This window comes from Herpailurus yagouaroundi, unplaced genomic scaffold (assembly GCF_014898765.1).
Source record: "Herpailurus yagouaroundi ecotype Mexico unplaced genomic scaffold, PumYag 192, whole genome shotgun sequence".
Classification (NCBI taxonomy): domain Eukaryota; kingdom Metazoa; phylum Chordata; class Mammalia; order Carnivora; family Felidae; genus Herpailurus; species Herpailurus yagouaroundi.
Genome location: NW_024412423.1, coordinates 19964116 through 19980364, shown reverse-complemented (window position 1 = coordinate 19980364; position 16249 = coordinate 19964116). Strand labels below are relative to the sequence as shown.

Genomic DNA, 16249 nt, shown 5'->3' with positions numbered 1-16249 from the left:
AGTTGGCCTTTCCTGGAATTGAGCCAGCTGTTGTCCTTTCCAGGCAAGGCTCTTCTCCGGGGTTCTTGTTCAGGGTCTGAGTTTATATTCTTGAGAAAGAAAATGAAGCTTAGTTGACACTTTTCATCTGGGTCCCAGGAGATGAGAAGAACAAAATAGAAAATCTCACTTTACTGCCATGTTTCTGTCCCGGGTCCACTGTAGGAAAAGGAGAAGAGAAGCTTCTCTCTATATCTTTCTCATCTAACCTCTCTTGTCCAAGGCTATGTGGGTAACGTTTGAACAAAGGCAGACCAGGAAGATGGAATTGTCCTAGGCCTGAGGCTTGGGGCCACACGAGCAGAGAAAAGCTGGATTATTATGGTGAAAGCAAACAGAGGTTGAGATATCATCCACTGCCTGTAGGGAAAAGGTGATATATGTGTACTCAAGAGGAATGTGACAGCCCAACATTCCTACCCAAGACCTGCTGATCTGAAAGAGAACTTTCATTTAATCCCATGATAGCTCGTCACTACCCAGCCTTGCCCGGACCCCTTACCCATCAGAAGCTGCTACGGAGGAGGGTGGGCTCCATTCTCTTCTTTTGGCTGTCTTCCTGTAAAGCCCTGTCTTTAAACTAGTGTGGTGAACTCACTGTATAATTAGAAAGCAAACAAACTGGCTCCAAGGGAACATTTATAATTTAGGTAAAGATTTGTGTATAAGCAATGATTCATGCTTTGTTGGATGTCTAAAAATAGACAATCTGATTTTGTTGAAAGATTTCTAGCTTCCACTGTATTTTAACCATTTTGTGACTATCTCTGAATTATTAAGACAGCTATATAGTTGCTGTCTAAAAGAAAAATCTTTTGATTCAACCATGTCTTATAGATTTATTGCCACCACTAAGTCAAAAGACATAAGGTTGGGAAAATATTGTCCACACACAAGGGAAAAAAAAAGTTCATTGCTTACTATATGAAGAGATCTTATAAATCAATAAGAAGACAAATAGAAAAATGAGCAAAGGGAATTGACAGATCACAAAAGTTAATACAAATGGCTTTTAAATGTACAAAATGATGTGCAATTTCATTTATTAAAGACGTAAATGAAAGCAGCGAGATACTATTTTTGCCTTTCAGATTTCAGGCATCAAATTTTAATAATACTCTTTATTAGTGAGGATGCAGGAAAATAGGCATTCTCATACATCGACAGAAATGTAGATTGGGACAGCCTCTTTGGAAGAAATTTAACAATATCAACCATATTTGAAAATTCACATACCTTGTTACATGTATCTCTCAGTATGTAACAAACTACTCCAAAACTTCATGACTACATTTATAATTATTTTGCTTGTGATTTTGAGGGTCAGAAATTGAGGAATGGTTAGGTTGGTGGTTCTCCTGTAATTGGTATGGTGTCAGCCTAAGTGGCTGGGAGGGTCCCCTTCCAATTAATCTTTTAGGAATTTATCCTACAAACAAGTATGAGCAAAGATATATGACCAGGGGTCTTCATTAGAAAATTAGTAATAGCAAAATACAGGATTAACCTAAATGTCCATTGACAGCCCAATGTATTTATGCCCATGCAATGGAGAATCTGGTACCTATTAAAAACAATGATACAGTGCCAGGTATTGATAGTGAATGAGCTCCGAGATATAACTTCAAATTAAAAAGTCAGTGGCACCTGGGTGGCTCGGTCGGTTAAGTGTCTGACTTCGGCTCGGGTCATGATCTCACAGTTTGTGAGTTTAAGCCCCGCATTGGGCTCTCTGCTGTCAGCGTAGAGCCTGGAGCCTGTTTCACATTCTGTGTCTCCTTTTCTCTCTGCCCCTCCCCCGAGCTTTCTCTCTTTCTCTCAAAAATAAATAAACACTCCCCAAAATTAAGTCACAGGAAACCTTGAAAGGTACCTCTGGAAAGAAATGTTTTTACAGGCCCTTTACAATAAACATGTGGAAACTACATATGAAACCTAGCTCAGGTGCATGTTAGACTGTTGAGGACACAAAGAGAGAAGGACATTCTGACTGGGGTTTTGGTGCTACTCACTTCTCATCTTCCCCAATTACTCTCTAGTCCTGCTCAATCTGAAGTCTAAATCCTATTCTCCTGCATGGATAGGAAAGCTATCCTTGGACATCCACATCTTGCAGTTCTTTTCACTGGTCATGTGACCATGGCCTTTGGAACCAGCCATCATGGGGTTTTGCCTCTACTTCTTATGAGCTATTTGACCAAGATATTTAATCTCCCCAAGCCTCAGTCTCCTCACTTGTAAACTGGGGGTATAATGGTATCTACTTCTCAGGAATAACAGGGTTAAAAAGATGAGTACACAGATTTGGCACAGTGCCTGGCAGGAAGGACATAGCCTTTAGTATTTATACCATTGTCACAACATATTACCCAAATCCACTGGGGGGGGGGGGGCCGGGCAGGAATCTGTGGGAGACTTGGGAGGTGGGCAGTTACTTAGGTATGGTTCCAACAGTTCAGATTACAAGTGCCAAGCCATGTGGAATGAGGCCCACCACCTTCCCACCCATCGGTTCCTTGAGATAAGGCCTGGCCGAATGGTGAGATCTGTGGTTTCAACACTGGCTAAGCACAGTCACCTGAGGCTCTTTAAAAGTCCTCTCCCAGGGATGCCTGGGTGGTAGAGTCAGTTAAGCTCTCTACTCGATTTCGGCTCAGGTCATGATCTCATGGTTTCATGGGTTCGAGCCCCGCATTGGGCTCTGCACACTGACCGCACAGACCGCATAGAGCCTGCTTGGGATTCTCCCTCTACTCTCTCACTGTCCCTCCCCCACTCACATTCGCTTCGTCTCTCTCAAAATAAATAAATAAACGTAAGCAAAAAAAGACCTCTCCCAGGCCTGGGAAAATACTGAATTATAGAGGGGCACAGGCATTTGTTTTTTCATGTTGTAGAAAAATGTCATAAATATGTACATGCCTCCACTTTCTTCATGGCCTCCACCACCACTAAAAGAGACTCAAACTTGGCAGCAGTTTCTTCTTCCCCTCCTCCAAGATTCTTTGAACTTTTGTAATAAAGAGCTAGGAATTCTTAATGCTCTCCAGTCAAAGACCTCCAGGTACACACCTGCAGTTGAACAAACTGGGTACATTGATTGCTGCAATGATGGGGAACACATGGCACGAGGAACCACTGGGCATCTCAGTAAGACACTGTTAGAAAGGACTTACAGGATTTGGGCTTGTGTTACTGATTTTGGAGAGAGTTAAAGCAGCAGGACTTTTCTCAGTGTTTGATGCCTCAGGAAGGAGGAGTAATTCCATGATTGGGTGTATCAATGAGTCCGATCTAGCAGGAAGAACAAGGAGAGTGAAACTAAATCTGCCATTGGTGAAGAAACAGCAGTCACTCATATTAGCCAGGACACAAGGATGTTTGGTCTTTTTTTTTTCTTTTAGTTTATTTATTTATTTTGAGAGAGCTATGCGCACAAGTAGTGGAAGGGCAGAGAGGGAGAGGGAGAGAGAGAATCCCCAGAAGGCTCCTCAGTGTCAGCGCAGAGCCCAATGTGGGGCTGGATCTCATGAACCCTGAGATCATGACCTGAGCTGAAATCAAGAGTCGGAGGTTTAACCAACTGAGCCCCCCAGGCACCCCAAGTCATTTTTACGATGTGGACAATGTTCATGGATTGTCTGTGTTCAGATATGATTACAGAATGGTTCTGTTTTTGTCTTGACCCGTCATGGTTACAGATGGCCTTGTCTGATGCTGATGTCCTGTGGAATTGACTATGTGCAACAGGAGAACTATGAATGTCAGCTCAGCTCCTAGCAACACCAATGTCTAGCACATAAGACCAGGTCAACTTCCAGATGTCAGAAAAGGCAGAAGAGAGGAGTCAAGGACAGAAGTGGGTGGACAGGATTTCAGTTTTCTGGGAGGTAACTACAGAGCTTCTGTAGAGTGTGCAAGAGAAGTAAGGGAGCAGGAAGGTTGAGTGGGTTAATAAAAATTGCTATGGACACTATGTCCACTTTGTGTTTTTCAATAAAGATATTTTTTCAATATAAAATTGAAACTACAAATTAAAAACTTGAGCAATTTTGAATTGGCTTTTAGTTGCTGAGATGTGTTCCCTCTATTGTAATATTGCTCTGCCACCAGTCATGTAGATCAGGAGCTTAAAAGAGGCAGGCTTTCAAAGCCAAGAAGTTCTGAGCCACTGTCTTATAGCCCAGGGCTCCAGTTCCAGCTAAGGCTGATGCCTCAATAGTGGTGGTGTTTGAAGAAGGAGCAGAGACGGGGTTGCCTGGATGGCTCAGTTGGTTAAGCATCAGACTTCAACTTTAGCTCAGGTCATGATCTCACAGTTCATGAGTTTGGGCCACCATTGGGCTCTGTGCTGACAGAGCAGAGCCTGCTTGGGTTTCTCTGTCTGCGTCTCTCTCTTCCTCTCTCCCCTGCTCCTGCTCTCCCTTTCAAACTCTATGAAAATAAATAAACATTAAAAAAAAAAAAAGGGGGCGCCTGGGAGGCTCAGTCGGTTAAGCGGCCGACTTCGGCTCAGGTCATGATCTCGCAGTCCGTGAGTTCGAGCCCCGCATCGGGCTCTGTGTTGACAGCTCAGAGCCTGGAGCCCGTTTCAGATTCTGTGTCTCCCTCTCTCTGACCCTCCCCCGTTCATGCTCTGTCTCTCTCTGTCTCAAAAATAAATAAACGTTAAAAAAAAAAAAAAAAAAAGGAGCAGAGACAGGAGGGCACAATGAGAAGCCAGGCTCAGGTGTCTGTTGTCTCCATTCCCTAGAAGATCCAAGCAGACAGAGTTCCTCAGTTTCCCACTGCCACCAGAAAGTGGTAGCTTTGATCCTTGGTCTGAATTCTGGGTCCTTGCTATTGCTACCAGCAAAACTTATCATTCAAGGATGCCAGGATGGGGGACACAGTCCCTGCCCTCAGGCACTGGAGAACTGAAAGTGCTCAGCAAAGGGCCCCTTAGTCCCTTCTAGGAATGGAGCATTTCTTGGCAGAGCCAGTAGTCACAGGATAGAGGTTTGTGAAGTAGGGACAAGGAAGGCTGAGGTCTAGCAGGGAGGAAAGCACTGCTATTGGCAGTGAATTTAGAGCATCTCTGAAGTCCGGAGAACCCCAAAGGCAAAGACCTTGAGAACCAGACTCCAAGGCTGGAGTGACCTCTATCCAAGCCACAGGAGACGTGCTTACATGCAGCTTCTAACGGACCCACTGAAGGCAGCAGAAGCGAATACACAATGCACCCCCTGTGGTTCAGGTGGCTGGCCAGAGGGCCTAGATTAATGCGGGTAGTAGGAGAAATGGAGAAAAGGCGTGCAAAAATCGGAGATAAATGCCTACTGTGGGAGTCAAAGAGCTGGACGAGTTTTGGAAATGGAGGATGTGGAGGGGGAGAATTGGTCCAGGAGTAACTTAGCATCTGCACTGCACACAGGAGAGGAACAGAGACACCAGCCCCCCGGGCCGATGTGTTTACTCAGCTAAGCTTGAAAGGAATTGTGGCCGTCTGGTGCCCTTGGGGCCCACTCAGGGGTTCCCTACCGAGGGGGCTGTCGGGACCCCCAGGGACCTGAGCCCGCGCACCACTGGCGCTGAAGACACGCCCGCCGGGTCAGGCGGCGCTGGAGGCGGACGGGCGAGGGCCGCGGTCGCCCTTCCTCCTCCCCCTCTCCCGCTTCTCCGGCCGGGAGTAGGAGGCTTGTGTCCGGCGGGGGAACGAGTGTCCAACCCCCGGGCCCGGGGCTAAGGCCGGAGAGCGGACCCCACGGCGTGGGGGGCGGGGCGCGGGCGATCCCGGGGGCAGCGCCGCCACTCCGCGCTCCCGCCCCCGGTGGCCGGACGTGGCACCTCCCCCGCGGCGGCCGGAGCCTGGAGGTGGGGTCGGGAGCCGGGGCCCGGGGCTCTGATGTCACCGCGCGGCCGCCGGCGCCCAGGAGCGCGTCTCGGGCTGGAGTTCAGGTACGCTGCGGGGCCGACCGGCGGGATCCCCTTCCCAGCGGGGGCAGGACGCGCCCCGCGGCGGGGAGGGCTGGGGGGTGGGGCTGGGGCGCCGCGGAGCACCCGCGAGTCGTTAGTCTGGAGGTGTTCGCCCCGCGCCTAGTCTGGACTGCGCGGGTCGAGTCGGGCCCTGCGTGCGGGTACTTTTGGCTGAGCGGGCGGGGAGGACGCAGACACCGAGAGACTGAGGCTGCCGGGGGAGCTCGCCGTGTGGCCAGCGCACGCAGCGGGGTCTCTGTCCGCGACCCCCGGCTCCCGCCCTGCGGCCGCCGAGCCGCGGAACAATGCGGGCCCCCCTCGCCCAAGCTCCCGCAGTCTCCCGCATGGGTCTGAGCCCTCCTTCCCCAACGCTGCACTCCACAGGAAAGGCCCCGAAATGTGCCGGCCCGCGGCCATCGGCTCTCCCGGCATCCCCGGGGTCCCGCTATCGCGCCACACCGCGTGACTCTGCCGCCCCCTGCGGTCGCCAGGCTTGCGCCTCTCTCCCGCCTCGACTCTCCAGAGCTCGAAGCCCCAGGTATGTGGCCCGCCCACGACCGCGGCCTCCTCTCCCCGGGTGCAGCCAGCATCCCGCCTTTTCTGCGAGCGGCGCGGCCCAGAGCTCGAGTCTCTGGGGACTCCATGTGGGCTAGAGCGACGGAGAGCGGAGGCTGCGCGGGCTGCACCATCGGGGAGGACCAGCCTGGAGAAAGGGCCCTCAGGGGATGGGAGAGCCCGGGGAACTTCCCCACATCTGGGGCGCTGGCATTCAAGACGCGTCCCTGGACCCAGAAGCTCACTGTGGCAGGGACACTGCGGGTGCAGGCAGTGTCCCCACAGTGAGCCTAGTTCTGAGGGAAGAACCATCCTAGAGGGGTGGCCTGGACAGCCTCTCCATAGAGAGGTCAAATGTGAGGTGGCCTTTGAGATAGTGTGCTTTAATTCCTGGTCATCGTTGATCATGTGAGGTTGTCTACCCTTCTGGTCACCTTACCTGTATTGGTGAGGTTTGAGGAGCCAGAAAGCTGTCTTCATCTATTTCCCTAACGTCATCTCACTAAAAACCTGAGTTGGCCTGCTTGCCTGGTCCAACCTCTCTGCTGAGGTCTAGACCCACATCCCAACTTCCCAAACTTGCCACAGACACTATAAAGCCCACAGGCCCCAGATGGAATGAGCACTGGACCCCTGGCCAGTCCCCATCTCAGCTTCTTCCTTCCTGAGACTGGCACCTCTACCTCCCAGGCCTCCAGCTCTGAACACTGAAGTCATCTTGGTCTCCTTTTCCTCTCTTGCTCTTTCATTCAGAGGATGAGTATACGTGACCTCCACCTGCTGGACCCCCATCTGGCAGTTTTCTAGCAAGGCTTCCCTGCTGGGGGGGGGGGGGGCCGGCTCTGGAGAGGCTTGGCAGAAGGCCTGAAGAGCTCCTTGAGCTCTAGGCTTTGGACTTCACTTCTATGTAGGTACTGGCTCTGCAGCCCCCGCCCACAGCTGACACTAATGCGGGTGCTAGGGCTCCAGGGGTGCGGCCACCCCCAGCCACAGTGGCTGGCTGGACAGCAAGAGGCTCCTGCAGCCCATCAAGTGTGCAGACTCCTTGCTTTGTGTTGAGACCCCACAACACACTAAAGGAGCTGCATCCTCATAGCACAGCAGTGAGCATCCTGCATGGTTATCAGTCTCCTGGGGCCACCGTTAGAAAAGTATCCTCAAGACAAGTTAAGGGTAAAGAGCAAACGTATGTGCACACAGTTTTATATTCTTATCCATTCAAGCTGTTTTTATTTGGTGACCTCAGAATCCTCGGTGAACACAATAACTCACAAATAAGATAAAATTTTCAAGGCCTTTTTGGAGGAACCTTTTTTATATCTGAACAGTCACTTGCCTATAGATGCAGGAAGCCAACAGTGGACAGACATAGGTAGCATGAGTCAGAGGAAACAATACTCCCAAGCTGGAATCAGAATAGGAAGAGAGAGGGCTAGTGTCCAGGTGCCTAGGGTGGGTTTCCTAGAGGAGGTGACTGTCCTCACCGGAGCTGCTACTCAGAGTGGCTTCTGGTCTTCCTCAAGTCCAGAGAGTGGAAACACTCTGCAAAAGAGGCCCCCAAACCTGAGCGTGAGGACCGACCTGCTGGGCTGGTCTTAGTGGGCATAAAGATGCCTCCAAGTCAGCAATGTCAAGATGCTCTGGTTCCAGGTCAGCTGACAGCCACTCCTGAGAACGTTGCAGGTACTGCCTCTGCCTTCTAGGAAACACTGTATCCTCACTCCTAACTGCCCCTACTGCCTGTGACCTGCACTCTGTAGCATCTGGGGCCTTGGGGAAGGGGGTGAAGGGTGACCATGAGTTCCAGTTTAGGCAGCTCAAATAAGTCTGCTTTTCAGTACCCGCTCCAGCTGCCAGTCACCCTCCTCTGCACCTCTTACCAAGCCAGCTCAGGCAAAGCAAGCCCTTCCCCTCCCCAAAGTCTCCAGAGCCCTTATGGAACCTCAGTTTCCCAAGACTCAATGCACTCCCACTCAATGCAACTCCTCCCCACTCTCTCTTCTTGGCCCTGGGGAGGTACTGATTTCTGGCCTCTCCTGCTGCACCTGTGCTTGCCTGCTCTTTTTGCTTCTGATAATGCATGAGAAACCTGGGCAGTGGCAGTTGCCTCATTCATTCTGTCCCCATTCACCAGAAAAGACAACTAGGGAGAGAAGAGTGGGCAGAAGCAAAGGAACTCTCTTCCTTCTCCACCAAAGCCACCCTCCATGCACTCATTGCAAATCTACTCCTTTCCATGCCATTCAACAACTATTTCTTTAACATCGACTTCATGCCAGGCACTGAGGGGACAGAGATGAGTAAGTGCACAGCCTGTTCTCTGGAAGCTCAGGGGTTGGAATGGGAAGAGGGAATCAGAATTGCAAGTAAGCCAACAATTACATAGGGTGATGAGTGCTGTGTTGGGGGGAAGCTCAGGACACCGTAGGCGGTCCCAAAAGGTCTGGAGACCTTTAAGCTGGTCCCAGTAGGAGGAGTAGCAGGACAAAGTCTGGGGTGTGAGGTTCCAAAGCAGAGACCATATTATTCTGGAATCTGCCAGTATTTTGAGAGGAGGTGAGGGTGACTGTTTCCCGCAGTGGAGTTTGGGCTTTGTTGGAGGACTCAGGCAGTTGGGGGGGTGGTGTGAGGGTAAACTGACTTTCAGCAGGGTTTGCTTCTAGGAAATTGATTCTGGCTGCAGTAAGCTTGGAGGCAGGCCCAAATTCCAGGCCGGGCTCTGCTTCTTACCAGCCGTGTGCCCCTGGGCAAATCATTTCCCCCTAAAAACCTCCATGTCCTCATCTGTAAAATGCAGATAGCAGTTATAAGGATCAAGATAAATATTTATATAAAGCACTGGGAACATAACTGACACAGAGGAGGAAGGGAGGCTGTGAAGCTGTCCCTACCACCTGACCTGGGTCTTCCCCCCCCCCCCCCCTTTCTTGGCTCCCCTGTGATCTCAGAACGTTCTTGACCATTGTTTATCGGGGAAAGATCACATGGAGAAGCTAACAAAGCTGGCAGGAAGCAGCCTGGGTGGGACTGGGTTGGGGAGGGAAGGAATATGGGTACATTCTCAGCGCTCCAGGAGGTGCCAGGGTAAAGGCGGGCTATGGGCCAGGAGAACCCCAGGAGGGAATGGGCCAGTTGCCAATTCCTTCCCCTGAGCTAAGGGAGAATAGTTAAGGCCCTCAAATTCTGCTCCCAGGGGCTGGCCCCACCGCCTATGCCATCCCTGACCCGGGAAATGGCAGCACTAAAGATCCTGTGACCAAAGAGGGGATGTGTAAGCACCTGGCTGTCCCTGTTGGAGTGGCCAGCCTTTCCCGGCTCCTCCCCCACGGCGCCATCTGTGTTCTTCCAGGATCCACGGAGCTGGTCTAAGCACTCACCTGTGAGCCATGGAGGCCCTGGGGCCTGGGGGCGACCGCGCCTCCCCAGCCTCGTCCACTCGCAGCCTGGACCTGCGGCGGCTGTCCGCGCGCGCCGACTCGGCCTACAGCTCTTTCTCTGCGGCCTCCGGCGCTCCAGAGCCGCGCACGCCGTCGCCTGGAACTGACCTCCTCCCTTATCTAGACTGGGACTACGTGCGCGTGGTGTGGGGTGGCCCAGTCTCCGCCGCGCCCGCCGCCGGCCTTCGGGCGTCCCCGCAGCCCCGGCCCGCGGCCGCCGCGCGCAGTGGGCTGCGGCTCCCAGAGGTCCAGGGAACGTCGGGGCCGCTCAGCCGGCAGGCCACCCCGCTGCTGTTTGCTCTGGCGGCCGAGGCGGAGGCGGAGGCGCGGGCCGTCGAGCCGCCCAGCCCACCGGCCTCGCGGGCTGCCTACCGCCAGCGGCTGCAGGGCGCGCAACGGCGAGTGCTCCGGGAGACGTCCTTCCAGCGCAAGGAGCTCCGCATGAGCCTGCCCGCCCGCCTGCGGCCCGCTGCACCCGCGCGGCCCCCCGCGGCGCACCCGCGCTCCGCCTCGCTCAGCCATCCGGGCGGGGAAGTGGAGCCGGGGCGCTCTGGGGCTCCCGCGCGGGGACCAGTCGGCCGGGGGCGCCTAGCCACCCAGCAGCGGAAGTGGTGCTTCTCTGAGCCAGGGAAGCTGGATCGCGTGGGTCGAGGCGGTGGATCTGTGGGGGGATGTTCGAGTGACGCCTGCTCCAGCTCTGGCTTTGCCGGGCCCGAGCCCCAGGAGCGCAGGGTGCTGGCAGAGTTGGAAGATCACCAGATCAGATGGCTGCCTGAGACGCAGCCTCGAGGCACAGAGGATCCAGAACCGCGGTCCCTGAAGTTCGGTGACGCCCATAGGCCTTCCAGACGGAGTCGGAGCGCTTCAGGCGAAGTCTTGGCTCCCTGGGGAGGTTCAGGAGGGGTCACGCCCGTTGTTCAGGTGTGGAAGATAGGCTGCAGGCTTGGGATAGGGGACATCTGGGAAAATGAAAACTTGAGCTACATTTCAAGCAACTGTTTGCCTTTCCAGGTTGCTCCCCAAGGAGCAGAAACCCCCAGACTGTTGTTTCAGACCAAACTTTCCAGGTGAGAGACATGGACCACCAGGGGACCAGAAGTTGGAGAGAAGCAGTTTTCATAGCTCTTGTCCAAGAAAAGAGAGGGCCCATCACCTACCCTCAGTTTGGGCCTTCTGATTTTGTCTTTTACAAACGGCATGCCTTACTATTCCCCCCACCTCCTGCTGTGTCTTCTGGTGCAGCACCTAGAGCTTCCTTTCTGGTCACTGTAGTCAGTGTGGGGTCCCTTCCTCCAGGTTCCTGACTCAGAAGGAAGCTGCAGTGTTGTGTCCTGCCGAGTGCCTCCAGAGCAGTCCTGCAGACCGTGAACAGAGGGTCTCAGAGACATGCCTTGGGTCTGCCCGACTCCCTTCCCTTCCTGATGATGAGGTTTTCCTGGAAGACGTCCCCTTGGTCAGAATGAGATCACCTCCAGACACCCATGCGCCCACAGGAAACCCAACCAGGTGAGTTGCCTCTTGCTTCCAAGCTGAATGAGATACCTCTTTCCCACACATAACAACAAAATTCTAGAGGGCAATGGAACCTTCTCCAGCCTGGCAGCCTGGCTTGTGGGGATGGAGACAGGTGGCCCTTGGAGGCCAGTGCTTGTCTTTGGACAGAGTTTTTTTCTTATTCATTGTCTCTTCCACTTCCAGTGTCCATGTCTCTGACCAGCAGTATGAAACCGGCTTGGGCCAGGGGGTTGACCAAGCTGGACTCCCCCCAGAGCACCCCCTCCATGAGCACCCAGAGACTGCAGGGGCAGATGACAGCTGGCGGAGGATAAATGGTTCTGTGAGCATTTCCAGGACTACATGCTGTAGCCCCCCTGGGACTGCAAATGGTGACATTCCAACCTTCAACCCCACTGGACTGCTGACCATTGACCCACTTGCAGCTACAGACCCCCTCAAACCTCTTCCAGTTGATGTCCTGGAACCTCCAGGCAACAGTACCCCAGGTGCTCCTGGCCGTACTGCCCTAGCTTGGGGCACTGGCCAGCCTGTTTCCAGGCCAACATGGCGCAGTCTGCGCCTTGAGGAGCTGGTTCAGGAGCTGGCCAGACTGGATCCCTCTATGAGTGACACACTCACTTCCTGTCCCAGTCCAGAGCCACCCCTGGGTCTGCTAGATGGGCTGATTCCTTTAGCTGAGGTCTGGGCTGCGATGAGGCCCGCCGGTGAGGAGGCTGGAAAGGACGCTGCTGGTACTCCTGAGCCAGGGTGAGTGTGGGGGGTACTAGGGACTAGGGGGATTCTAAGTCCCTGCACTCTGGTGGGTGGCGGGGAGGATAACCCAGGGAGCTCTGGTTTTGTACCCAGGTGCTATCTATTTAGCTCCAGCCAGCTCCGGCCAACTTCTCAGGAGATGAGGTCTGAAAACCATACCACCCACCCTGTGCCTGACCAACCCTGTGGTCAGGGTCTCCCTGATCCAAACAGCATCGAAGCCAAGAAAGTGAGTGTGGAGGGGGTGGTGGAGACTGGGTGGGGCAAGAGCCCAGAGTATGGGCTAGGAATTCAGAGTCCGGCCTCACCTTTAAGTACCCACGCCCTCCCTGCAGATGGAGCTAGCCAATCTCCTCCAAAAGATGCTGCGGGACCTTCAGGCAGAACAGGAGCGGCTGCACCGGGTGGCCCAGGATTGGGCCAGGCGCGGGGCTGCTCTGGAGGCCGTGGTGGGCCAGACCTGTGCACCCCGCGACCTAGAGCGGTTCAGCAGGTTCATGGCCGACCTAGAGCGCGTGCTTGGCCTGCTGCTGCTGCTGGGCAGTCGCCTGGCCCGCGTGCGCCGCGCCCTGGCCCGGGAGGGCGCAGATGGCGACCCAGACGAGCAGGTGACAGGGGTTCCGGCCGGGGGAGCGCGGGGTGGTGAGGGGCCTGCCGGCTTCCGGGACCATCCTGGGAACCACGGCGCCATCTCCCTGCTCACGGCGCGCTCTCCCTGCGACTGCAGGCCTCTCTGCTGCAGCGACTCGGTCTCCTGAAACGGCAGCAGGAAGACGCCAAGGAGCTGAAGGAGCACGTGGCGCGACGCGAGCGGGCCCTGCGGGAGGTGCTGGTGAAGGCCCTGCCCGCCGAGGAGCTGCGCGCCTATCGCGCCTTGCTGGCGGGCAAGGCCGCCGTTCTGGCCCAGCAGCGCAGCCTAGACGAGCGGGTCCGGCTCCTTCAGGACCAACTGGACGCCGTCAGGAGCGACCTTGGCCGTCGTCCCCTGCCTCCCAGGATGACCTTGCCCCCAGAGACCCGTTCTCCAGATAAACCGTCTTTCCCTCTGCCCCTCATCTAATTACAGGCAGTGGGGGTGGGGAGCATTTCTCTGCGCCTCACCGACATAACTGGGGGTGACGCTTGTTTACTCGGTGCTTTTCCCTTGGGGCGGGAAACTTCTAAGTGTTTTCATGTGGTCTTACCCAAGTCTTGTGGATTATTTGGTAATTAATTTATGGATTTTTACAACTGCAGTATTTCCCCTTTTTGTGACGAGAGACTCAGTCCAGGCTGGCTGGAGGGAGAGGAGACAAATTAGAGGAGCATTTAAATTTAAGATGAAAAACGGTCTTTTTACTTGTCTTTTCTTTCTTTCTCTTAATAATAATTGATGTGAGAAATGTGTGTCACCTGGAGGGATCTTGTTTCCAGACCATGGACACCAGCCTTGCCTGAGTAGAGCAAAAGAGGGATTTGTTGGAGGGCATCAGTCAGGTGTGGGAATCCCTAGGAAGACTATACAGGCTTGAAACCGGTTGCGACCAAGGGAATGCTGGGCCCTCAACTCAGTTGCCACCAGTAATCCTTTCCAGTTCTGGTGACTGCCACTGTCACTACCACAAAAGCCTAGGCCTGATTGGCCGAATCCAGGTCTCTTTTGCTGGGTTTTACCTCAAGTTGAAGGTGAGGCATGAGGGCCCTGGAAACCTAGAATGTGGGGGCTGAGGACCTAGAGAGGCAGCTGAGCTTGTATGCTAGAGAGGCTGGGGTGGGGGTGCCTTGGGGTTGGGAGTGGGAGGAAGGTGCTGGTGTGGAACGAAACAGAGGACACATACTCCCCTCTGTTTGCGCATCAGCCCTGTGTACACAGAATCAATGTTAAGTTCTCAAATATACATGTGAGAATGTGCTTTAGTATTTGCAGCTGCAAACGCCAGGGCTGAGAACATAGTTCATGCAAATGTTCGGTGTATTTTTGGAAGCTGGGCACACTAAAAGGCATGTGTATGTGTATTTAAAGCCAACTGACCCCAAAGTGAGAAATCTCTGCTTCTGGGCTTGTTTTCTGATGCGTATTGTCACTAAGTGCAACTGGTTGGGAATTTTAAATGGTCGTATTCATAACAAAGCATTAGTTACAACAGTCGGGCTATTGAGCATAGAACAATGCTAACATTGTGCCTTTTTATAAAAAACATATGGGGCTCCTGCTGAGGCAGTTGTGGGTTCTAACATTATGCTTTGCTTCTCTCCTTTGAACACTGTGGGCGGGGCCTCCGCTCCAAAGTCCTCTGCCTAGCAGGGCAGCTCGCTTTGAAATAGTCTGGATGGAATCTACTTATTTCTGCCTCTTGGCCCGTAGAGTCCCCACTGCATTCTCCCATTGTGATACTCTTAGAAAAACACTTAACAGTCATCAGGCCAACGGAAATTGTGTACTTCAGACAAAGCACTTCCAGCCCGGGATGGGCTTGAGGAGCAGTGCCTGTCATTGTTCCGTTTAACTGCACTTTGGTTCTGTCTGGGGTTTTCCACGGAGAGTTATGAGGCTCCTGTGCTTGTCTTTACCAGATGGAGAGTACGGCCACACCTCCTGCACCCATCTTTCCGTTTTGCCTCTGTCTTCTTCTTTCTCCCTTTTATGCCCCTTCCACACCGTTATTCCCTCAAGGTGCAAGAAGGTGCACTATACATGTTCAGCACTGGCATCACAGGCTAAGACTTTTAGCGGTGCTGTGTGAGCGGGCGCCAGAAGGCCGGTGAATTCGACCCGCCGGGGCGCTGCCAGCAGAGGGCACTGTTCTCCTTGTGATGAAAGCTACCTGTATTTCATAATGCCTCCTCTACAGCTAGGAGGACTTCTGGGCTAACTAACCACAGGGGCTTTGCCTTCCCTGCTGAGCAGTGCTCGTTAGGCCTGACGGCTGGATCTGAGCCTTTTTGCTTCTGTCGGAAAGGAATTCTGGCCAGCCACTGGGCCTTCGTTGGAAAGTTGTTGGTTAATGAGAAGTGGGGAGCAGGGAAGCCGGGGGTGTTGATATCGAGTTATCAGTATCAAAAAGAGCCTTACTTAGTCCCCCAGGGTGGAAAAGAGGGTTTCATGGGTCTCTTTTGGGGGTTCTGCCTCTGTGTCTTTTTTGTTTTTAACATTTATTTATTTTTGAGACAGAGACAGAGCATGAACAGGGGAGGGACAGAGAGAGAGGGAGACACAGAATCGGAAGCAGGCTCCAGGCTCTGAGCCATCAGCCCAGGCTCGAAGGCGGGGCTGGAACTCACGGACCGGGAGATCGTGACCTGAGCTGAAGTCGGAGGCTTAACCGACTGAGCCACCCAGGCGCCCCTGCCTCTGTGTCTTTAAGCTGTCAGCACACGCACCTGCTCGCCCCCAGCCCCGCTGCCTGCGGCGGTGTCCCTGGTTTTTTGCAGAGGGGCAGGCTTCGGCTGGCGTTGTTGCTAGGCAACAGCAGTCCCGCGGCCGCCTCCCCAGCTCCCCTAGCCCCGCCCCCGCTGCGCCTCCTAATGTGGATTTAATTAGTGTACTTTTTACCTTCAGACTGTGAATTGGAAACGGAATAGGGAAGCAGCGTTCCGCGGCGCCCCAAACCGGCGCGCAATCTGTCTGGAACAGACTGCTCTGCATACGGCGTACCTCCGGGAGCGGCTGCTGTAAACCTCAGGGATCCTCTCGGGAGCAAATCACCTTGCTGTTCATGCACATGTAAATCAGAAGCTTGTGAGGAGATTTAGGTCAAAGATGGTTGAGAATTGCAGAGAGAAGAGACGGAAGGGGAGTGTGGGGGCAGAGGGAGGAGGGGCAGGAGGCAGCAATTGCTGTAAAGCAATCCTCTCAACGCCCCCCACCCCGGTAGTGTTACCATCTCAGGCTGGCTACAGTTTAGACCATCACGGTAGGGGGTTTACCTGTTGTTGCAACTTAAATCAGCACCAACTGTCCTCTAGGAAGACTGGGGGGGGGGGGGGGGGGGGGGGGGGGGGGGGGGGGGGGG

The 16249-nt window shown here is 53.7% G+C and overlaps 1 protein-coding gene across 11 annotated transcripts; it reads left to right on the top strand.

Moving 5' to 3' along the window:
* The first annotated feature begins 5651 nt into the window (after window positions 1–5651).
* Window positions 5652–13409, top strand: SHROOM1 (shroom family member 1). 11 transcript variants are annotated; one of them, XM_040444450.1, is made up of 10 exons: window positions 5652–5976; window positions 6379–6532; window positions 8684–8849; window positions 9899–10907; window positions 10998–11053; window positions 11283–11492; window positions 11685–12251; window positions 12351–12486; window positions 12593–12865; window positions 12985–13409. In XM_040444450.1, the coding sequence occupies exons 4-10, from the start codon at window positions 9936–9938 to the stop codon at window positions 13315–13317; spliced, it is 2547 nt and encodes an 848-aa protein (XP_040300384.1). In that variant the 5' UTR covers window positions 5652–5976; window positions 6379–6532; window positions 8684–8849; window positions 9899–9935; the 3' UTR covers window positions 13318–13409. The 11 variants fall into 11 exon arrangements, with proteins under 11 accessions (XP_040300384.1, XP_040300393.1, XP_040300386.1 ...); XM_040444459.1 differs by lacking the exon at window positions 8684–8849 and having other exon boundaries at window positions 12372–12486; XM_040444449.1 differs by lacking the exon at window positions 8684–8849 and having other exon boundaries at window positions 5653–5976.
* The last annotated feature ends 2840 nt before the right edge of the window (window positions 13410–16249 follow it).

What these genes read in the sequence shown, in the direction of transcription:
- SHROOM1 (XM_040444452.1), top strand. Translation starts at nt 9,936, where the DNA reads ATGGAGGCCCTGGGGCCTGGGGGCGACCGCGCCTCCCCAGCCTCGTCC. An exon ending in TTTCAGACCAAACTTTCCAG is followed by an intron (nt 11,054 to 11,282) that starts GTGAGAGACATG and finishes CCCTTCCTCCAG; the next exon opens with GTTCCTGACTCAGAAGGAAG. An exon ending in GCTGGTACTCCTGAGCCAGG is followed by an intron (nt 12,252 to 12,350) that starts GTGAGTGTGGGG and finishes TTTTGTACCCAG; the next exon opens with GTGCTATCTATTTAGCTCCA.